Raw genomic sequence first — 24544 nt, 5'->3', positions numbered from 1 at the left:
TATGTCCAGGCACCACACACCGCTGTAAATGCCACAGCTGCTTTTAGACTGCCAGCATATTTTCGTTTACACCTGTCCCAGTGTGCTCCCCTGTGCTTTGAACAGAGGGTGAAAAATGACCTGCCCTCTGTGCTTTCCTGCTGTTGATTTGCTGCCTCGGCATCACAACACTCTAGCAACAGACGGTCTTTCCCCTAACAACCCAAACTCTCCCTCTCCTCCACGCAGCTGCTCAATTATTTTCTGCAGAAGGTAGGGTGTTCTGCATTTGTTGGATCGCTGTGCTGCAGAAAGCTTCCTCTCTTCCCCTAGATATTCTGTATTGTACCCTAAATTAATATCAAACCAAGAGCATTTTGAGAATTAAAAAAAAAAGCAAAACACTAACATAGACTTATTGGCTCCAGCCAGCTGTTTAATGAGACTACGTGTTGGAAGTGCGGTCAGTCACTTACAGATTTGCAGAAGTTTCCTATGAGCTCACTAAGGTTTCAGTGCAGCTATCTTGAAACTCACATGTTGTTTATAAAATCCGCGTTCTCCACAGTGTTCTTTAAACAAGGTTTGTTATTGAAATGGTAGTTTCTGACCAGATGCAAGAACGAGGGACAGATTCAGGCAGGGAGCCTTGAGCTGGTGATGTCGTTTCAGATATTAAATACCTATTTAAGAAATAGCAAAGTGGGGATTTTCACCCAGCTGGCATGAAAGTTCTGCACCCATACACTCTTTGGAGAAGGAAAAATATGGAATTGAGGCTGGGGGAGGTCTCCCATGTAACTCAAATAAGGAGCATGGGCCTGGGTTGATACTGAATTTAGGACCTCATCCACGCCCAGTAAAGTCTTTCCATTGATGCAAGTGGCTTTAGATCAGACCTTTAGATGGATTGAGAAGTCTGGAAAAAATTTCTAGTTCGTTCCCTCACTGCTTCTTTTGATTAGTTGTTTCTTGCCTTCTTTTTCAGGTCCAGCATCCTGCCTTGTGTTAATCACCTCATTCTGATGCACCATACATTATGGTTGCCATCAATCTACTGAAAAAATTCGTATATGGACTCCTGTTATTGATTGTGGTTCTGACTATTTGCTTGTGGAGGGAAACAAGAAAAGGCTACTACGTTCCCTTCAAAACAGAAAGCAAAAGTTTTCAGATTCTCAGAGCTCTGGGAAAAGGAGACGTATTTACATCCCGACTCCTTTCAAGTAAACCTGTCAGTGAGAAGGGCCAGTTATCTGTTGCTTTGCTGGTCAAACTGGAAAAAGTAAATGGCAGCATCTCTCCAACCCCTCCAGGAAACAATGCAGTGGCAAAGTCCAAGAAATCAGTGCTCTCTGTGAATGTCTGGAATGAGGAAAGTTCATCAAAGAATCTCATACCTAGGCTGCAAAAGGTCAAAAACAATTACCAGTCCATGAACAAGTACAATGTGACTTACAAAGGGCGAAGGAATACTACCAAACTCAGTCCAGAGAAACTGCTCTGCCAGCTCCGGGACAGAGTGAATGTGACAATGATCCATGGGTCAGACGGTCCGTTCAATACCTCTGAATGGCAGAAGTATCTACCAGAAAAAAACCTCAGCCAAGAAGTTGGCCACTTCCGTCAATGCGCTGTCGTGTCCTCAGCAGGAGCTCTGAAGTCCTCGCATCTGGGACCAGAGATAGGTTGGTATTACTCTGTTAGGATAAAACAACATCATCTGGCTTTTGAATTCTGTGAGGCTGGAACAATCCACCATCACACTTGATTTACCCATAGGACTTTCTCCATGTAAAATTAATCTGAGAATTCACAAAGACACTTGCACCATCCTGAAATAGTCAATTAAGATTCTTATTGATTGAAGGTGTGTGTGGTGGAGAGCAGAAAGAATGAGCAGGTACCCTTAGTGTGTACCCTTAGTACACATTTAAAATGTGTACATTAATCTTTAACACTTGAAAACACAATTGGTTTAATTGAACTAAATGTGGGCCAGGATTCAGCTCAAGATCCGTGCTGATTTCTGCACCATACAATATGATGGAGACCCCAGTGGTAGAATTCCCACTGCAAGGGAAGGGTTGCAGTGGTACAAAGCAGCTGCAGGCTCCACTCTGGAGACCTCTAGGGAGCCGAAGTCCCCTAAAGCAGTGGTCTCCAGACTTTTTGGATCGCGCACCCCCAGGGCCAGCTCTAGGGAACCAAAAAGAAAAAAAAAAGAGAGCTGCCGCCAGCGTGCTGCCGAAGACGGAGCAGGGAGAGCCTTTGGTGGTGCGCCGCCTGCCGCGCACCCCCAGGGATGGTCTTGCACAACCCCTGGGGTATGCGCACCCCGCTTTTGAGACCACTGCCCTAAAGAGAATGGGTAAGGCAGGCTGCGGACAGGGGATGGCCATGGCAGCTGCAGGAAGCATTATACTGATACCGATATAACTCCTCAGGTGAACACTCAGATTCCCATTTGAGTGCCTTTGTTTGGTTTAATTTATGTCACTTTGGAAAGAGTTTAAGCTAAACTGGTGGGGGGTGGGGGAAAGCCACTCTTAAATGGGAAAGGGTGTCCATATGGGGTAGTTACACTGGTATCACTGTATCAGTTTAACTGCACTGATAGCATGTCCCAGTATAACTGATAAAACTTTCCCATGTAGACAAGCCCTTTGGCTCTGGAGAAGGAAGAAGGAGAGGAGGAGGCAGTGTTTCCTAGTGGGTAGATCACTGGGCTGTCACTCAGGAGACCTGATTTCTATTTCTGGCTCTAACATTGGCCTGCTGGGTGACTTTGAGCATGTCACTTTGCCGCTCTGTGTCTCAGTTTCCCATCTGTAAAATATGAGTAATGACACAGTTTTCCTTTTTAAAGTGCTTTTAGATATACTGATGAAAAATGCTGTAGAAGAGTTTAGGTGGTACTATTATTTATTTTATTATTCATTATTTAACGTATCGGTTCTCTGTAACAGCAGAACCTCTGGCCTACCCCAGCCTTGCTGTAGTTGGAGCTCTTAAGCACTACTGCAATCCAAATAGATAATATTAGTAATAATAGGGAGGAGAGACTATGAAGGAAGACACAGAAACAAAACTCAGGAAAATCTATGCTGTCATCTGTTATCGGAAAGAAAAGAGAGTGAAGCCATGAAGGGAAAGTAGAACACAACTAAGAGTATAGTAAGTTACATTTGGCAAAGTACCTATTAACATGACACAGCTGTTTTATTCCTGTAAAGTGCAGGAGGCATCATGTTGAGCTGTGAGGTAGCATAGTTATTTTTCACCCTAGCCACTAGGCTCAGTCCACAGGCTATTGAGCATCTGTTTTTTCAGGCCCTGAGAAATAAAGGACATTCCTCTTCATTATTTCCCAGTCACTGATTTGTAACAAATCACAAGGAGAATTGTTTACCCAAGTGTGTTTTGGGGACCTGTACTGAGCTGTTTTTTTGGATGTCAGCTTGTGCTCTCTACATGTGTGCTGAGTTTTTACAATAAAATACATACAGCTGGAAATGGTTAGTTTCATTTAAACCAAATTAGGAGACAGAGAAAACAGCACATATAGTAATCATTTAAATGCCAGCATGAAAAGAATCAACCTTTTTAATACTTCTGATGAATCCAGCTCTGTATCTCTAACAAACAGTTATCAACTGCATTGATTATATACCTGCCATATTTTTAACATACCTGAGTTAGATGCTTTTCCCCCACTCACACATAATAGCCATTGGTTAACTTTTAATAACTCTTCCCTCTTTGCTGCTTTCAGACACCCATGATGCAGTTTTGAGATTTAATGGGGCTCCTACCATAGGGTTTCAGAGTGATGTGGGGGAAAAGACAACAGTCCGCCTTGTTAATTCACAGGTAAGTCTGCCTGGCAAGTGTGCTACACGACAGAGAGGGAAAGTGTATTGAGTATGTGACTGAGGGCCCAATTGAGCTCTCTTATTGTGCAGTCTCTCCTTCACTGCAAGGATTGAGGTAGGAATAGCACCAACAGCAGAGTGATCATTGGTGAATGGCAGCTTTTCTTATGGTATTTATGGAAGAATAGAGCCACATTTCTGGCTTTGAACATGAGATCTCTACCTCACACTCTTGGGACCTTTATGTAGCAGCACCTCGAGGTGTCATTTCTCTCTGGAGGGAGAGAACAGGTAGAGCAGAGGCGGGCAAACTTTTTGGCCCAAGGGCCACATATGGGTATGAAAATTGTATGACAGGTCATTAATGCTCATAAATTGGGGGTTGGGGTGTGGGAGTGGATGAGGGCTCTGACTGCGGGTGTGGGCTCTGGGGCGCAGCTGAGAATGAGGGGTTGGGGGTGCAGGAGGTTGCTTTGAGCTGGGACAGGGGTTCAGAGGGTGGGAGAGGGATCAGGGCTGGGGCAGGGGGTTGGGGCACAGGAGGGGGTCAGGGGTGCAGCCTCCTGGTGGTGCTTACCTCAAGCAGCTCCCAGAAGCAGCAGCATGTCCCCCTCTCTGGCTCCTATGCGGAGGCAAGGCCAGGTGGCTCTGCACCCTTCCCTGTCCGCAGGTGCCACTCCTGCAGGTCCCATTGCCTATGGTTTCCGACCAATAGGAGCTGTGGGGGGTAGTGGTTGGGGCGGGGGCAGCATGTGGAGCCCTACGTGTAGGAGCTGGAGGGGGGACATGCCGCTGCTTGTGGGAGCTGTGTGGAGTGGGACAAGCCTCGGACCCCGCTCCCCGGCAGGAGCTCGAGGACCGGATTAAAATGTCTGGAGGGCCAGATGCAGTCCCTGGGCCATACTTTGCCCACCTCTGAGGTAGAGCCTGCAAACAAATTCTATACATAGTATATAATATAAATTTTTGTCTAGTGAAAAAAATGTCCCTGGAACCTAACCCCCCTATTTACATTAATTCTTATGGGGAAATTGGATTCACTTAACATTGTTTTGGTAAAAGTCACATTTTTCAGGAACATAACTACAACGTTAAGCGAGGAGTTACTTTAGTTCGGGTTCTGTAGTTTCCACATCGGAGTGTTTTAAGACTTTTATGACTTCTGAAAATGGCTTTTCCCCGTATGTCATTTTATTCCTGTACCTCCTTCCTCCATACTCCCTTCCAGGCATATGTCCCATGAGCCTGTGCTCATGGCTCTAAATATTCATTCCTGTCCAGATAAAAGCCCTAGTATTCTGATAACCGTAAGCATGCATGGGTTGTGGCTTTGACTTTACAGGAAGGGCAGAGTCTCTGGTTGATTTACGCTGCCAGATTTATACATTACTTGAGTAAGAGGTATTTGGCTCTTTAACCAGAGATAAAACTGTGAAGATTAAACAACTCTATAACCTAGGTCTATGAGAATGTATGTTGGTAGCATTTAAGTTAAGAAGATCTGGGACATGAAATATCTTCTGAGTTTTGGATGCTCTACATCTTGTCCCTCTCAGATTTTGGGAGGCACTTCAGATTCTTAAACTTTGGGTCGAGTACTGTAGCTATCTTTAGAAATCTCATATTGGTACCTTCTTTGCATTTTGGAAAATCTGCAATGAAAGAGTTCTTAAAATGAATACGTGCTGGGTCATCATCCGAGACTGCTATAACATGAAATATATGGCAGAGTGCGGGAAAAACAGAGCAGGAGACATAATTCTTCCCCAAGGAGTTCAGTCACAAATTTAATTAATGGATTATTTTTTTAACGAGTGTCATCAGCATGGAAGCATGTCCTCTGGAATAGTGGCCAAAGCATGAAGGTGCATATGAATGTTTAGCATATCTGGCATGTAAATACCTTGCAATGCTGGCTACAAAATTGCCACGTGGACGCTTGTTCTCACTTTCAGGTGACGTTGTAAATAAGAAGCGGGCAGTAATATCTCTTATAAATGTAAACAAACTTGTTTGTCTTAGCGATTGGCTGAATAAGAAGTAGGACTGAGTAGACTTGTAGGCTCTAAAGTTTTACATTGTTTTGTTTTGGAGTGCAGTTATGTAACAATAAAAAATCTATATTCGTAAATTGCACTCTCACGATAAAGAGATTGCACTACAGTACTTGTATGAGGTGAATTGAAAAATACAATTTCTTTTATCATTTTTACAGTGCAAATACTGTAATAAAGAATAATATAAAGTGAGCCCTGTACACTTTGTATTCTGTGTTGTAATTGAAATCGATGTATTTGAAAATGTAAAAAAAAATCCAAAAATATTTAATAAATTTCAATTGGTATTGTATTGTTTACAGTGCAATTAAAACTGTGATTAATCATGATTAATTTTTTTAATTGCAGTTAATTTTTGAGTTAATCACATGAGTTAACTGCGATTAATTAACAGCCCTAGTCCTTACCCTTTCTTTTATCACTTAACCTAGAGTGGAACAGTTCAACTAATCATTCCCAAACTGGTTCCTTTTAACCTGCTCTATCCTGTATCCTCCAAAACTCAGAAGATATTTCATGCCCCAGATCTTCTTAACTTAAATGTTACCAACATACATTCTCATAGACCTAAGTTATAGAGTTGTTTAATCTTCACAGTCTTATCTCTGGTTAAAGAGCCAAATACCTCTTACTCAAGTAATGTATAAATCTGGCAGCATAAATCAACCAGAGTCTCTACCCTTCCTGTAAAGTCAAAGCCATAACCCACGCATGCTTACGGTTATCAGAATACTAGGGTTTTTAGTGTTTTAGTGTTTGTTTGAGGCTAAGGTATGCACTCAGATTTTGTATGGTGCAGAAACATGGGGGTGGAATGATCAAATGGGAGTGGAAGTGTTTCAAAACAAATTCCTTAGGATGATTTTTGGTGTCCCAAATAGAACTGCAGCTGCTCTTCTTAGAGTCAAGACAGGCATGAATTCTGTTCTTTTCCAAAGTGCAATACTAACATTAACTTTTGGTTTCGCATTCGTTGAATATACCCACAATGTTTGTCAAGGCTGTGCTTAGAAGAACAGCTCAGTTGGGCTTTGTCATGTACATTTCCTTGGTGACAGAATATTCAAAATTCTTTGCATTCTCTAGGCTTCCCAGAATTCAAAATGATTAGATTTGTTTAAATAAGTGAAATCCCTAATCAATTTGAGATTAGAGGATATTAATAAACAACTAAGCAAGGCTGTTGTTTCCATTACAACTGTGTCACCTTGGTTCCCCCTTATTAAAAAGACTCACGTATATCTAGAGAGTTTGTCTAATAACGAGTTAAGGAGGGCCTTAACAGCTCTCAGTTTTCAATTTGTGCAGACAGCTTAAATCAGAATGCTGATATACTGGCACTGAGAAACATAACCACCTCTGTCCATGCAGCTCTGGGCAGATGGAAGGCCTACCCTATTATTTGTTATATTGTAATTTGTACTGTATTGAGGTCAGAATGGCTTTCCATGCTTTTTTTGTCCTGGGTCCCTTTTTCTACAACATCTCAGAGAACAGAATATTTATTAGGGACTAACAATGTATCTGTGATCTGAGTGGCTGCCCTATTTGCATGGCCAGCAGCTAAAATCAGGAAAAGATAAATGGCACGGTGATTATATATGGTTGACTTGATTTATGTTCTTTTAAATTTGTATTTATATGTATTGTGATATTATAAAATCCTGGATTTACTTTTCAGTTATATTGTAATATATTTTGTTTTTGGTGCATTGGCTTACGGCTAAGTTGCTATTAATAAATTTGACTTGACAACAGACAACAAGTAGTTACAACAGGCAGACAAGGGGAATACAATTAAACAGTGAGAGAGTTGTGAAATAAGCAATGGTCACAGCACCCCAGCTATCCATCCAGTAAGTGTTTTGAAGCCATCACTTCTTAGCTGGATTAATCAGGAAGAGCTTGTTACAATCTAGTGAAAGGGAGCACAGGTTGAAACCACCTAGGTAGGAAGAAAAACGGAGCTTCATACTCCAGAACAGGCCAGTTCACTACCTGCTCACCTCTTCACTCTGTCTCCTTGCTCTTCGGGCTTGAGGTTCAGTCATCAGCTCTCAGAGAACGAGGGCTGGTCTACACTGGCAATTTTCAGCGCTGCGACTTTCTCACTCGGAGGTGTGAAAAAACACCCCCCTGAGCGCTGCAAGTTTCAGCACTGTAAAGTGCCAGTACAGACCGTGCACCAGCACTGGGAGCTACGCCCTTCGAGGAGGTGGGTTTTTGAGAGCGCTGGGAGAGCTCTCTCCCCGCACTTTGCTGTGACCACACAAGCCACATAAAAGCACTACCACAGTAGACTAGCCCTGAGTCTTCTGGGTTGCTGCCTTGGAATAAGGGTTGACTTTTTTCAGAGAAGTACAGAGGGTTTAGCTACATCTATTCTGTTAAAATTCAAGGGTAAATCCCCTGTACTGCCTTGGAAATTGTAACCAAATTCTCTAATCCATGTTTGTTCCTCTTCCTTTACATTAATTTTTGTTGCTCATAAATCTTAATCTATCTTCCTCATCAGAATTCTCCTCTCCCATGATTTGTGTTATCTTGATGCCTGCTGCGTCCCAGTGGTCTCTGCTTCCTGACTAGTGGATGCAACGTAAATTAACAATTGGACTTTGTCCCTTTGTAAACTGATCTTCCCATGGCAGACATGTTCAGCAATCTGGAGGCAATTTATGTCCTTACTCGTCTATGTGTAATTGTGTTACTGGGTCAATAGTATGTTCTCCACTTTGGAAGCTATCTCCTGGGGCCACATATCCAGTGCCAGCCTAGTTATGATATGCAAACGGTGCCAGTGAAAACATTTGTCCTGCTTCCGCGACACTATAGATATAGATATATAATTATGCAGCTGTAGTTAGGCCAATACAACTCCCCATGTGGACACACGTGTTCCTGGATAATAAGTGTTAAAAGGAAGGGAAGATGGATGATGGAGAAGTAGAGAGGAGACAATGACACAACAAAGGAACGAGGTAGAAGGCTGGGGTAGGTAAAGGGATACCATTCTTAGGGTAAAAGTCAGCAAACGTGGTCTAAAAGGCTATAATCAAACAAGTTAATTAATCCAAAAGAGATTACATAGATGATAAATGTACTAGCGGGTTATATGATGAATTAGCAAGGCAATCAGGAAACCATGAAATCAGCGAAATAAGACCAGATCAAATAGGCAATAATCAATGCCTCTGGCAGTTAATTAGCAAAACAGCTGGGCAAGACAAGTAAGTGTGTTAGCAGTTAAATGACAGCTGGTTGAGTGGAAAGAATCAATCCATTGATTAAGCAGAACAGATAGGCACTAAAGGCAATAAGTGGTGAGATCAGTTAGCTCCATTGATTAAATGTGGAACCTAGAACTGACAGTCAACAAATTAAGGTCATGCAGAGCAAACAATAGCAAGCTGTAAATGAGGTGGCAGGAAGTTATCAGATTAGTTGCAGAAGTAAGAGGCAGTGAGAACTGCAATAGAAATTTGGTGCATATGTCTTAGCCTTCAGTTGTTCCTAGTACCTGCCCTGCTTAAAAATGGAGGCAGGAAAGATGGCAACAACCCTACAGTTCTGACCTTGAAAAAGTCCTCTCGCATTTGCTCCATCTCTGCATTCATGCTGCTGGGTGAGTCTAGAGCAGTGGTTCTCAAAGCTGGTCCGCCGCTTGTTCAGGGAAAGCCCCTGGCAGGCCAGGCCAGTTTGTTTACCTGCCGTGTCCACAGGTAATTCTCCAGGTTCAGCTGATCGCGGCTCCCCCTGGCCACGGTTCACTGCTCTAGGCCAGTGGGGGCTGCGGGAAGGGCAGCCAGCATGTCCCTTGGCCCACGCCGCTTTCTGCAGCCCCCATTGGCCAGGAGCCACAATCGGCCGAACCTGAGGACGCAGCAGGTAAACAAACCAGCGCGGCTCACCAGGGACTTTCCCTGAACAAGTGGCGGACTGGCTTTGAGAACCACTAGTCTAGAGAGAGGCCTGTGACTGCTTGATTCATACACTTACATTCTCTCCCCTTCCTTTCTGAACAGCTCTTCTTCGCCTCTCTGAGTCTGGGTCTACACTCCAAAATTACTTTGGTATAACTACTTGGCTCAGGGGTGTGAATAATCCACACCCCTGAGCCACGTAGTTATGTCGACCTATGCGCCGGTGTAGACAGCGCTATGTTGGTGGGAGAGCTTTTCCCACCGACATAGTCACTGCCTTTCAGGGAGGTGGAGTTATTAAACCGATGGGAGAACTCTCTCCTGTCAGCTTAGAATGTCTCACTTCATGACCCTGCACTATGAGTCTTGCACTTCCTACCTACGCTTACTGACACGTGGACTCTTTCCTGAAACGCTCTTCTCAGCCCACCTTCTCCTCTGCCCAGGATGGTGCTAAAAAGGACCCATTTTGTTTTGTAAAATATCTGGCAAGAATCCCCTCTCCCTCTGTTCTGCTGTGTCCCTCCTCCCCTTCCTGCCTTCACCCCAGTCTGACACCACGGTCACTGCTACTCTCTGCCACTCTTCCTCGCCCTCTCCCTGCAATCCCATCCTCTCCAAATGCTTGTAGCTCCCACAAGCCTGGGAGTTAAAAACTTAAATCCTGTCATTTGCACCTGCAAAGGACTGTGTGCGCCAAGCTGCACTTTCAAACTCGGCAGCCTCGTTTTTAAAAGTGACCGAAATGTTTTAAATGGCGTAGGCTGAGGAAGCCAGGCAGTACACATGGCAGGACTCTGGGCCTCAAACCTAGTGTTCTCTCTCTCTTTTTAAAATTAAGAACATACACCAGCAAACTCTTTTTCATTTATGGAATAATAAGCATCTGGAATGGCCAGGCAGACATGGTTGTGATGTACTGGTGACAGGGACAGCCAGAATAGCGATTGGATGCTAGCGATGGCTGGGGGGAAATAGCATATTTAAAAAGATGAATCAACTCATTCTGAAGTAGCTCCCGTTTGGCTTGGATTTCTGAGGGGCTGTCTGGTATAGTCAGGGTTTTATGACTGCCCTCTTCCTAACACGATGTTAACAAGAAGCATCTGTTCGAATTGTGCTTATGAATAAAAGGACAAGCCCCTGTTTATTTCCTGTAAACAGTGCTCCAAAGTGGACTTCCCCAGTTCAACTCTCTCACCTGCCCTGTGGCAGTTGTTGGATTACTAAAAGGATAAAGCTGCCCCCGGCTGATTTTTGTCATTGTAACTTAGCGCTAGTGGCTGTTTGGGGAAATTGACACTTGGACCATTATTCTGAGTGTAACTCCATGAGTTTGTATTTAGCGTGACTGTGAAGTGTGGATTGTTAAAACTCGCCCCATGCATGCTTTTTTTTTTTTTTTTTTTTTTAATGAAATATGATCTGAGCAGCCTGTTGCCTTATCCGTCTGTTTTTCCTTTTTGGCAGAGTGTCTGTAATTTCCACAAAGTTGGAGAAATGCATGTAGAATTAGATGTCTCAGTTACTGCTACTACTCTTCTCCCAGCTAATTTGATTGACTGCAATTTTAGTGGCTGAAGTCCACACATGCTTCAAGCTGTTGTGAGTGGCCCGTATCCTCTCCTTTCTGCGTAAAGACAGGTAGAAAGGGGAATGTGACATGCATAGATATGCAGCCATTGCTCCTTTGACACTCCACTACATCCTGACCTGCTGGAGGCAGGAGTAGCAGCAGAATTAAAAGGACAGGGCATGGTTGCTAGCTGACACAAGGAAATATCTTTTCTATAGCATGTATAATCCAAGGATAATGGAGCACTTTTTGAACTTCAATCAATCCTACCTGTTGTCCTTAGTAGTCGATGGGTGGAGCTATGCTTAGTAATACTTGACTGCCTGACCTTCCACAGATTGATACATATTCTGCTGTGTTAGTAATCATCTTTCCTTTTCTCATTCAAGCTTGTAACTGTCAAAGAGCAGAAGTTCCTTACAGATATATTGTACAATACTGGAATCTTAATTGTCTGGGATCCAGCGCCTTATCATGCAGAAATTCATCAGGTAAGTGAAGAACAGTGTAGTAAATGAGATTTACAGGGTAGCTGTGACCTCATTTCTTGCCATATATGTCTGCATGCTGAGGATCATTCCTTTTAAAGTTGGCGTGCTCGATGTAGCAGTGTATGTGTTCGCAAGTGCCTTTTGCCATCCCTGCATGCGATCAGCTCCTATGATTTGTGTCACAGCAGTCAGGGAAACTGAATTTGAGTAAAGTTCATGAAATGCCCCCATGTGATGTTGCAACCCTGCATGCTAGGTTGCAGTGCCCAGAGTGGGGAGCCAGGCCCAGCCCCACAGGACAGGAGCAGCTGGTGCATGGTGAGTGCAGGGTGGGCTCACTGTCCATTCCTCACCTCTCCACCCCTGTCCCCGAGGTCCCCAGCTTGCCCCCTTTCCATGACAAAACATTTCCATGACCAAATCATAGCCCTACTCAAAGGAAATGTGTGTCTTTTCCAGGCAAGGGTGAAGGGCCCTGAGTTGTCTATCTTTTATTGCCACAGTAAGTTTCCCATTGGCTGATCTCATATCAGGGTGACCATTATTGTACATAGCATTCTCAAGCTTGCCGTAGAGTAATAGTCTTCATTGTCTCAAGAACCCAAAAGTTAGGCTGGACAGTCTGATCACAGTGGCCGTTTTGGTTTTGAAAGCACCAGTCTGTCATTAGGTATATTTTAATGGCTTATAATTGATAAGAAAGCTCTGTTAAAAGGCCAGCAAATTCCCTTACTCATGTCAGCTGGAGTTTTGTAGGTATTGGATTCATAAACTGGAGTCGCTTGTGTAGTGACTGCAAAGTAGCTGCACAATAGCTCCATTAGCAGTCATCTCACCTCCCTCTCTCAATAACTGGGTAGATCACCCATGTGGGCAGTATACTCAGAACTTTATCGCAGAACTGTATGCTGTTGTGCCCCCCTCATCCAATCAGAAGTCAGAAGCTTTGAACCATCTCTCTCCCTTTAAATTATAAGAAAATAAAACCAAGGGCGGTTTTTCTCGCTTTGCAGTGTGTTTTTTGACTGTGCAGTCTGTATAGTCAGAAATGGGAGAGAGTTTGTTCCATTTTTAAAATAATAAAAAATACCTCTCAGCATTTGCACTGAAGAAGAATTTCAATATCAGAGATACTGCACCATCCTTTGATTTAGCCTTCTTAGGGTACAAGACCTCATTGTTCTCCCTTTTCTGTCAGGTCTCCTCATTGCTGATTTGCACTGGAATATCTCAGTTGAAGGCAATAGTTGCATCATTGTACAAAACAATAAGTTACCTTGACAGTTTCAATAATAAGTTAATATTCTGTCAATATGCTATTTTATGGAGCTTCAGCATAATAGTCCAGAGCCAGAAAGCACAGGATCATCACTAAAGCGGCACAATAACAAAGCTAAGGATTACAGTACATCAAACAATCTCAGCAAGCAAAGCATGCAAAGTGATAAACTGCAACAGCTTCAAAAGCTAGTCCAGTGTAATTAGCAGACAGAAGACGTGACTCTGAAACAACTGTCCTCTCTCTCCCGGAGCAGGGCGCAAACCCTGGACTGTGTGATTGAAAGTCATCTTTTGGAAAGAGAGGCACACTGCTCCAGTGGTTAGGGTGCTAGACTGGGAGGTTCAGGTTCAATTCCCTGCTCTGCCACAGACTTCCTGTGTCACTTGGAACACGTCACTTAGGTCCTGATCGTAAATCTCATTTTTAGGCTCCACAAAACTCCTACTGAATTCTGTAGGCACCTAAACTTGACACTTATGTTTTCAGCCTAAAAGTTCCCTCCAGAATAAGTTTCTGCCTTCAAGTATGCCCACTGCACCCCACTCTAGGTGTCTGGACACCTATCCCCAACCTAAGCCCCAGAGTGATCCACGAACCAGGAGGAGATAGGTGAGCAAATGTCTATCTCATGTGCGGAGCCCGATGCGGGAAGTGTGCTCAGAGGTCACCTACCAGATTGGTTCCCATTCACAATCATTTTTAACTTTTAGAAAGCCAAGGATTATAAAAACACTTCCATGCATTCTTCACTTTGAATGGATACAGATACGACTAAACAAGAAGTCCCTGCAGTGTTCCTAAAGCCCACTTCGCAGCATTGTACTAGTGTATTAGAATCTAAGTGAAGTCATTTGGAAATTAACTATAAATGAGTGTTTATAAACTACTTCCTTGGTCAGAGACATTGCTTATAAAATGTCATCTGAATGTCCAAGCCTTTGTCTAGTCCAATGAAGCAAGGGTATGTATGTAGCATGCTTAAGAGTTTCTAATGAGCTAGGCTGGTACTTATTGCCTAGTAAAACCTCCTCTCTTCTAGATGGTCCAAGAGTTTAAAGAAGCATGAGCTCTCCTTCAGTATTTTTACTGAAGTAAGGTAGTGAAAGGAAAGCTTATAAATTTGTAAGATCACAAATACACACAATTACAGTTCACTGCACATACTGTACGTTATCATCTTCTGGTGCAATGTTGTGACAAAGATGCTTGTGTGCTAGCCTTGGAGTATGACCTTTTGTTCTCTGAGATAAATATAACAATTGAGAATGGTATAAAAATGACGCGCTGCACGCAAGGTTGTCCTGTCAGTGTCTTTCTAGGCCACGTGAACAGTCCTGCTAGCTCGGTATTCTAGAAGGAGAGAGGTAGTATCTTCTAAAATGTTTGGGAACGGAAAGGAGAAGAAATGGGATCTTTTCCAGATTTTATTGTTAGTGGGCTGCTTGCTTTCATGTAGCAAAGAAAGAATTTTGAAAATCTTCCCCCTGAATCTCCAAATTTAAATATCCGGCAGCCATTAATGATCCAAAGTCCATTGAAGTCCTTGGGGTTCTTTCCACTGAATTTTGGATCAGACCCTAAATGCAAATAAAAGTGGAGTAGTTGGTAAGACACTTTTATGAACTGGATCACTGACACACCCGCCACTGACATGTGAAGATCTTAATGCATTAGAGATGAGAAGCTTAGAAGGATTAGAACTCCATAACAGACCACTAAAAGATGAGATGGTTCCCCATCAGTCTTCAGTATGAGGGTATCTTATAATAGAGACTGCAGGAAGGGAGGGAAAAGTGCCGTTTGCCTACATTGCTTTGTGAATTGCAATACAGCCTGGTGTGATACGCATGTCAAATTACATTCCACTTGTAAAGAAAGTTCTTTCACAGCATCTTTAAAGTTACACAGTGGATATTGTTGTAGACTTTTGTATTCCGTTATGGGTGCCATGGGCTCACCCGTCTGTGCATGCTAGCTGTTCCATCAGCACCTTGCCCTCTGAATTAGAATGCAGGTGGAATTTTGAAGGGCAGCCTGTTACATGCAACATAAGTTACTGGATCCCGCAGCAGTGCAGAGCAATAGTAGATTCCTTAGGTGTTTTATGAGAGATCTTGTCCTTAGGGGAGGGGGGAAAGGATCTGACTTGTTAATTCTGTTTTAGTGGTACAGAAAACCAGACTACAATTTCTTTGCAAACTACAAGGAGTATCGTACCAGACATCCGAAACAGCCCTTTTATATCCTGAACCCAAAAATGCAATGGGAGCTCTGGGATATCCTGCAGGAGAACTCTTTGGAGGATATTCAGCCCAATCCACCTTCTTCTGGAATGCTTGGTAATGTATCTGCCCAGTAAATATTTGACTTTATTAATTTTGGATGGGGCTCTTCAGTTTATTGAAGCGCTGATAATGGTTGTGCTTTCTGTTTATCAGATTCAAAGAAGCCCTTTAGAGCTTCCTAACAATGGTCAACTTCTGTAAAATGCAACGTTTCCCATCTCAAAACAGCAGCTTAATTATGTTAGAAATCAGCATTTCCCAGCAGCGGCTCTCAAACTGTTCTGTGTAGCACTGACTCCAGAAATAGCTATACTCAGATCAAACACAGGTGCATGCAGGAATGTTAGGTGCAACAATGTCAATTGTCAATAAAAGGTGCAATCACCTTTTACTGGTCACCAGCATTTTTAGCCAATAGGAAAAGAGCAACTCATATCTGGTCTGATCTGAAGCACAATGAAGTCTTTCAGGGCTTTCACTGCTATTCCTTTTCATTACTTTTTTATTTTAACAAGCGAATAAATTTATCAGCTCTCTATTGGAGTCAACAAATAGTTTTATTTTTCAAATTGATGAGCCATTACCTATTATGGGATAAGCACAGTTCAAAAAGAAAGATTTAATAAGGGGAAAAAGTTTTCAGAACTTCATAATAGCTGTAAAAATGGTAAATAATTCCCCCTCAGCCAGCCTTATCTCTCGTTCTAAAGCCCTTTTGTTTCATCACCTTGTGCTAATCTCAGAACATTAGTGAAGAGGTCCATTTTCCTCCCAGACAGAAATTCTATTGTGGCCAGGTTTTCTCCTCTTCACAACCTCATTTAATCAGCAACAAAATGAAAAGGAACTGACCGCTAAGGAGCGATTTATAAGAAAACCACTTACAGTGGAGTTGTCGTCTTGTTTGCTTTGTCGGTGGCAAAATTGTTCTGCTTTGGTTACCATCCTACTGCTTGCAAGAGGGCACTCATACTGTAAGATATTGCCCCCCACCCCATATAGGCGCAGAACCGGACCTTAACAAAGTTAGGTTAGCTGATCATATTTCTGCCAGTCAGAATTCTTCTTTCTTTCTACAAACTCATATTTCTGCCTTCTAAGCTATTAAATTATTTCTGGCTCCTGTTCAACACTAATGTGTAATGGGGGAGACAGCTAATTTTAGAAGGAAAAGACAAAGCAAATGGTTATTGATTAGAGCAAGAGATTGAGAAGGCAGGACTCCTGCACAGCTCAGTCTCTTGACTTTTTTATGCCTCAGTTTCCCCATTTGTAAAATGAGTATAATCTGTCTCCCAGTGATGATAGAGAGAGACACAAGCTTTTGAGCTTACACAGAGCTCTTCTTCAGGTGACCTCTACAGAAGAGCTCTTTGTAGCTTGAAAACTTGTCTCTGTCACCAGTTAAAGTTGATCCAATAAAAGATATTCTTCCCCTGTGTGGAATACACATAGGGACCAGCATACCCGCTGTAGCCCCACTGGCCAAGCCCTATGTGCAGTGACCCTCATAACCACTCTGGCTGTGATCTGACCTGCTAAGGCCATGCCATGAGTACGCATGCATGCCACATGCCTGAGTCTGGAGTTTCTTCAGAGCATTGTCCACTGACCCACACATACACAATAACACCCCTCACGTACCTGACTGAGGATATAAGAGGCAGTACAGATCAACACCTTTCCAGTTTCTTCTTACTGCCCCATGGCCTAAGTCAGAATCATGTCCTCTGTTGTTGCACAGCCTGTAAAATTTATTTGTAAATAGTTTATATCTTAGCTTAGGAATTCTAGTTAGCATGGAATAGAATACTCCCCCTCTCCAGTCAGGCGAAATTGTCCTCAGTCCCTGGACTATGCCCAGGGTCCCGGGTTTCAAGAAACAAGGAAAAAGAAGGAGCCACTGGTTCCGACAGTATTCCTCATTGGTACCATCTCATCTATCCAAAGCCTGGCTGCATCAGATGAACTGGGCCCTTCAGGAGTTTCTATGGGAACTGCTCGGACTCCAGGCTGTGTGGAGACCTTTGAAATGCCAGAGGATGTCTTCCTCCCCTACCTGCAGTCTCCACTCCTTTTGGGCCCTGCCCTCCTGAGAGGCATCCTTATCCTGGAGGGGAAATCATTACCATTGTCTCAAGAGAAGTCCCATCTCTATCCATCACACAGGAGAGCCCCAGTACTGATGGAATCAGAGGAGTTGGAGGAGATAGCTGCACCAGTATCTCTGTGGAGACACAGGAGCCCTAACAGACAGCCAAGACACTATTATCTGTCTGTTATGACCCTCCCAGGGACACCTAATATTGATTCCTGGGGGGGCCACCATGAGCAATGGATCCTTCCTTATTGCAGGTGCCTGGACCCCTCTCAGGAGTCATACCACTCCTCCTCCTCCTCTCATCAGCTGGTTCCATATGTGTCTGAGGAGGAAGAACCAGAACTGGTTCCGATGGGGGCGTCATCATCATCATCTCTGGACACCACTGTCACTCCTTCATTGCCCTCTCCTCTGGATGACAACCAGCAATACCAGGAGTTGTTGCACAAGGTCGCTAATGATCTACAAATTCATCTAGAGGAGGTCCATGACCCTCAGAATCAACTACTGGACATTTTACGACCACAGGGACCGACCAAGGTGGCCCTTCCAAACTAATCAGGCCATATTAGAACCAGCCAGAGAGGTTTAGCATACACCAGCATCTGGTGCCCCTATGCTATTTTGTGCCGGCTAAGGATGCTGACTTCTTGTTTTCTCATCCTGCCCGTAATTTGTTGGTGGTACAGGTGACTACAGAGAGAGCTCAGCCACGCTACCAAAAATCTACCTTGGCCCATAAAGGCTCAAAGAGAGTGGATCTCCTGGTAGGAACGTTTTCTCCTCTGCAGTCCTCCAATTTTGTATAGCTGATTACAAAGCTTTATTAGCAAAATACAATTTTAACACCTACACCAGGCCTACAGAATGTAAAGACAAACTCCCCATGGAAGACTGAGCCCAGTTCTAGTCCTTTCTGGATGAGGAGAGTCACTTAATACTGTGAGCATTCCAGTTATCCTAGACTATCTCCTCTTCTTGAAGAGCTCAGGGTTCACCCTCAGTTCACTGTGAGTACACCTAGCAGCGATTTAGTGTCTTTCTCCCCCCAGTGGAAGGACATTTTATCTTTACACACCTAACCATGGTTCAATTTATGAAGAGCTTGATCAGGACCCTTCCCACTGGTTATTAAACCTGTGCCTCAATGGGACCTTAACCTTGTCCTCTCAACACTTACAGGCCTGCCCTTCAAACCTCTGGTAACATGTGCCATGATCCCCCTGTCCATGAAGGTGGCATTCTTAGTAGCCATCACTTTGGCAAGAAGGGTCAGTGACCTGGTAGCCACAATGGCAGACATTCCTTATACAGTATTTCACAAGCAGAAGCTTTCCCTTAGGTTACATCCCAGATTCCTTCTCACAATTGTGTCTGAGTTCCATATCAATACTTACCTGTATTCTTCCCAAAACCCCATGCTTCTTCTGAGGAAAGAGACCTCACTCCCTTAACGTCAGGCTTGTCCTGACGTTCTACCTGCAGAAAACCAAATCCATTAGAAAATCTTTGAGATTCTTTGTTGTTGTGGCAGAAAGGTCACAGGGACAAGCTATATCATTACAGAGGATTTCTAACTGGATTTCAGGATGCATCTCAGAATGCTACAAAACAGCGAAGCTCCCCCATCCTGGGCGTATCACAGCTCACCTCACGTGGACACAAGCTGCCTCCTCGACATCCTTATTGGATGTTCCACTACAAGACATCTACAGGGCACCAACTTGGAGTTCCATCCATACTTTGACATCACACTATGCTCTAACTCGAGCAGCAATGGTGGATGCAGCTATAGGAACAGCAGTACTACAAACCTCTCTGCTGCCAGTTTCCTCACACCATCTTCCGGTCTGAATGTGCTGTTTGAGAGTCCCCCAGGTATGGAATACACATAGGGACCAGCACTTGAAGAAGAAATGAAGATTACTGGCTGTAATTGGAGGTTCCTTGAGATGTGTGGTCCCTATCTGTATTCCACTAGCCACCTTCTATCCCCTCTGCTTTGGATCTAGTTGGATTGCAGTAAGAAGAGGAACTGGAATGGCGTCAACCCACACTGCCTCTTATAGTCTCAGTCAGGAGCATGAGGAGAGTTACTGCGCATGTGTGGGTCAATGGAGACTGCTTTGAAGAATTTCTGGACTCAGGCACGTGGTGTGCATGCGTACCCATGTGTGGAATACAGATAGGGACCACGCATCTCAAAGAACCTCCAGTTGCAGTAAGTAGCCTCTGCTTACCTCTCCCACCTTGTTTCTCTAATATCCTGTGACCAACACAGCTACAACTACATTGTGTATCCCAGTGATGATGTGACGCTTAAATTGTTCAGTATGCTCTGGGAACCTTTGGAAAGCCCCATGTAAGTGGAAATAGTTACTTATGGTAAAGTCTGATCAAAATATTTTTTTAAAAATGGGGACTACAATTTGGCAAAGTAGTCACAAAATTAAAAAGAATTTGTTGTGCAGCATTAGTAGATTCCCTAGTCGTCCTTCCAGATGTCACAAAATACATTCAGATCTGAAACTCGGCATAATTCAGTGGGATGCTAGAAAATAAATATTGATCCAGATTCTCTGGTATGCCCTGGGTGCTTTGTGCTGCTTTAGCAAGGTGAAAGCAGCCTGTAAACCCAGATTAATTGTTCCCCCTTTAACAGTTGCTTTGCACAGAACATACCACGGAATCTGGCTGATCATCATTATTAACTGCACTCTAGAATTGCTTGTATACTTCACATAAGACACATGAGGGCAACACTGCTCCATCTAGGGAAATTGCTTTGAGCTTGAAGAGTAGCATACTGTGCAGTGGTGTTGAACTGCAAAACAAGCCCTCTCTAGATTTGTGATTTTTACTGGCTGTGCATTCATTAGGTGAGGTGTTGCACTCCTCCCCCACAACACAAAACCCTCCCCTAGACTTGAGACTGGCCAGTGTTGCCAACTTAAATAGTAGTGAGGACTGAAGCCTGAGCCTGCCCCAGTCCCACTGCCCTAGGTGAGGGGACCAAAGCCCCAGCCCCGCTGCCCTGGGCGGGGGGCCTGTAAACTGAGCCCTGCCACCGATGGCCGAAGCTGAAACCCTGAGGCTTTGGCTTCAGCCACAGGTGGTTGGGCTCAAGCTTCAGCCCCGGACCCCAGCAAGTCTAAACCAGCCCTAGTGATCCCATTAAAACAGGTTTGCGACCCGCTTTGGGGTCCTGACCCACAGTTTGAGAACCACTGATATAGTGCATGCTTGGCTACTCGGCAAGTTTTCCCCCAGCTATCAAGAAGAAATAGCATTTTTTAATGCTGATCTCATAACTCATGGCATATTGCTGTCACACAGTATCTCCATGAGGCTTTAATGGGGCAGACTGTGCCGTGTCTGACAGGATGCAGCTGCCAGTCACAGCATCTGTGATTTTGGAGGTGTAACCAATTTGTGTGTGAATGAGCAAGTGGCTCAACAATTGTGCAGACTTCAAGGAGCTTCAGAAAGTAGCCTCCTCCAATCACAGCCTTTTCTCCTTCTCCTGTGGTCTGAACTTTAAGAAGACCACTTCTTGCAGGGAAACCCCACCGCCTCCCATCTTGGGAGACAGAAGGGGATATTTCGCATAAACCTCATGTCTCACATTTAAGCAAGAAGATGGTTGGTTTCATAACCTTTTTGCCAGGTTGACTAACTGGTTCTTGCTCTCCCCCTGCCAGGCATTGTGATCATGATGACCCTCTGTGATGAAGTGAATATTTATGAATTCCTCCCTTCCAAACGACAGACAGACATCTGCCACTATTACCAGAGATACCATGACCGCGCCTGCACCATGGGTGCTTACCATCCACTGCTGTTTGAGAAAAACTTGGTGAAGCGTGTTAACCAAGGCCAAAATGAGTTAATTTACACTCATGGGAAAGTGACTTTGCCCGGCTTCAGAAACATGCACTGTTAGCAACTCAACTTCTACTGTGCATAGATACTTCTGTTGATTTTCAAAGCACTTTTAGAAGGATATTGTTGAGATTTTTAGGCCTAAACATTGATGTGCCTTGGCAGTTCTTCCATGACGCACCCCTTACATTAAGGATTCCTGTGATGCAACTTCTCCGATCTGTACAATAGCAGAAAGCATTACACATCCTCCACCACAATTATCCAATATCTGCTGTGTGAACCTCCAATCAGATTAGTAGGTCTGATCGTCTGAGGGGCTGAGTATCCTTCAGCTGCAGTTGGCCACCTGAGTTTTCTTCTGTGCAGTTAAACCAACGTACTGCTGGTGTCACTCCGCTGAACTCCGTGAACAGCAGAAAATTTGGCCCCTTTTAATAAAGAGTGGCTAAAAATAATCCCATGGTTCTTGATTCCTTAAAGACAGGCCTACGATTATGGACCCACTGTCAAGTTTGCCTGCTAAGATAGGCAGTAGTTCAACAAGTTAAAATCTATGACTTGCATTATCGTCCTACCAACCTTGAGAAACAGTCCTTTATATCCTGGAATTGTGATGGTGATTGTGTCCAATCAAAGAGGAAGTGTTCAGTGTTGATTTGTTTTGGAATTTTTACCTTTTTAAAAGTTATGATGTTCAGTGAATTACTAAATTGAATTTAAATGTCTGATGATCACTCAGCACTGTTTGTTCAATGTAGCATCCTCTTGGGGACACAGGATATTTTAATTCCAAATCATTTTGGGGAAGACTTTTGAAAGGCATAAATGGCAGTTTGCAATTGTAATGAGGGTTGGTGCCTAATTGCCATTTGTGCCCTGTGAAAGTCTCCCCATTAGTAATTTAGGACAATAATACCATATAGTCACAGGCAACTAAATAAGCCTTGGGGCTTCTAGCCAGGTGCAAACCAGTTCTCCCCTTCTAGGTTTCATCAGCTATCCAAGTTGACCTTTGTTAGATATTCCTGACATTTAGATAGTCAGTCAGTCAGTCAGTCTCTCTCTCTCTCTCTCTCACACACACACACACCCAGATACCCCCCCCCCCCCACACACAGAGATACACCCTTTCCAAGTGTGCAGAGAATGAGCACATTACACTAGCTCTTGAAATAGCAGCTAGGAATGGGGAGCTGCACTCTGCTCTTCAAGCCAGTCCAAAAGGGAGGGGGGCAGAGCTTTGACTCCTTCCTGCCCCATTGATGTGATTTTTGTCCCCAGAGCTCATGAAAGGAGTAGTTGTTTAGATTTCCCCCAATCATAGTTCTTCTTTCGTCTGTGCAGAGGGGTCACCTCGGTTGTCTCCCTTCCCTCTGTTCACCTATTCCAGATCCACTACCCCTTTTCTCATGATTCTGATTCATAGGATCTTCGCTTCCAAGCTGAAGCCACCGGGTCAGACTCTTCTGTTGTGTACACTGGTGTAACCCTACTCAGGTCCGTGGCATTGTGCCAGTGCTGGAACACCTGATAGGAAGTACAAATGCTCAACAGTTAATATGATGTTTGCTGATCCTACCTACATATATGACAAAGTCGATATTATTTAACTTTCAGTCGGTAATGTCATATATCTGTTTTTGAATGGTATGGGTTTTAATGGTTTTAGTTGCAGAAAGTAGATGCTAATTTTGCTGTCCATAATATGCATCCCTGTGGTAGGAAAACAGTTGCACAGCAACAGACTTTGTCTCCATTGTGAAGAACCCACTGGGTTAAATTCTGCCTTCTGTTAAACTTGTATTGTATGACCCACTGGATTCATGGGAGAGCTTGGCCACCACTGATCTGGATCTACAGAGGAACCCTTGCATTCCATGTGGAGACCAGTTGACTTTAGCGGGACTCTGTGCAGATCCAGTTGTGAGATCAGGGCTTAACCGAATAAGGTACCAGTGAGAAAATTTGCATCATGGTACTTGTAAAATGAGAATTCCTGTTGTTTTTAATAAAACCTTTTGAAGACATTGGCTCAGATTCTGATCTCCATAAACCAGTGTAAATCTAAAGGGACTACAGTGGGTTTACACCAGTGTATATGAAATCAGAATCTGGTCCAACATTTAAAGAATGTTTTTTTAAATGTGTGTACAGCTCTGCAAAGGCTGTGTCGGGATAATAGTGAGTTCCGATCTGTGACTCATTACCAATTTCCATTGTTGTACAGAATGAAACTATCAAGCTGTTTGAATTAATTCTGTAGCGGTATTTTAAATTTTATGTGGAAGTACAAAACTCAGCATTTTAAAAAATGTTCTGAACACTGATCTTTTAAAATAGTTTGAAATAATACTGAAGGATCCAAAGAAGATGTACAATTTGTAATAGTGTCTTTTTTTTTTAAAGAGATGGTCTCTGTGTCATTTTTAAATTAAACTAACATCAGGATATTAAACGTTGTGTAATTTCTCCCCCTCCTTTTCCTACCTTCCATGTATGGCTTTGCAAAAGTTTGAGAGAAGGAATAATTCAGAAGAGACATAGCAAACATTCCCTCACCACTCTACTGTATTACTCACTGTAGAAATCAAAGGATGTATTGGGATGCTGCAAATAGTGTGACAGTTCAGCTTGCCAAGTTGCATCTTCAGTGAATAGGAGAAAGAATTTGAATAACGGTTATTACACGATATTTGCTGACAACTCCAGGTCAACAAGGATTTTTTGGGACACTATGTAACAACTTCAGCACACAGAGACAGAATTCAATTTTCTCCTAGCACCACCTCCACCCCAACCAAGATGACAACATAGTATCAAAACAAGACAACACCACTAAGGTAAAGATACAGCACCACCTGTTGGTGGAGGTGCTGCCTGCACTGATCATTACACTGCCTTTGCACTCCAGTCTCAAACTGGACCTTGTATGAAAGGGAGTACCTGTAACATGGTGGCTTTTTTTTAAAAAAAAATATGGCCAAATGTTTACCAATTCCATTGCTGCTGAAGTTCTTATTTCAGAATCTGCTTGAATTAATCTTTCAGATAACTCCATTCCACTCCCATCTTTCTTGCTGACATCCCTGTCTG

At 43.4% G+C, this 24544-nt stretch overlaps 1 protein-coding gene across 8 annotated transcripts in view; it reads left to right on the top strand.

Annotated features, from left to right (window-relative positions):
* The window catches only part of ST6GAL1 (ST6 beta-galactoside alpha-2,6-sialyltransferase 1), a 102530-nt gene extending 78678 nt beyond the window's left edge, over positions 1 to 23852 (top strand). For all 8 annotated transcript variants that reach the window (XM_084640214.1, XM_084640209.1, XM_084640213.1 and 5 more), the window contains 5 exons: positions 968 to 1667; positions 3755 to 3852; positions 11797 to 11898; positions 15345 to 15519; positions 21268 to 23852. In XM_084640214.1, coding sequence (XP_084496340.1) covers positions 1019 to 1667; positions 3755 to 3852; positions 11797 to 11898; positions 15345 to 15519; positions 21268 to 21509 — 1266 coding nt within the window. In that variant the 5' untranslated portion in view covers positions 968 to 1018 and the 3' untranslated portion in view covers positions 21510 to 23852. The remainder of the gene's footprint in view (positions 1 to 967; positions 1668 to 3754; positions 3853 to 11796; positions 11899 to 15344; positions 15520 to 21267) is intronic.
* The last annotated feature ends 692 nt before the right edge of the window (positions 23853 to 24544 follow it).

Source organism: Lepidochelys olivacea, assembly GCF_965140295.1.
Source record: "Lepidochelys olivacea isolate rLepOli2 genome assembly, chromosome: 9".
Lineage (NCBI taxonomy): Eukaryota > Metazoa > Chordata > Testudines > Cheloniidae > Lepidochelys > Lepidochelys olivacea.
Note: the sequence above shows the minus strand (reverse complement) of the source record. Positions and strands in the feature narration are given on the sequence as shown.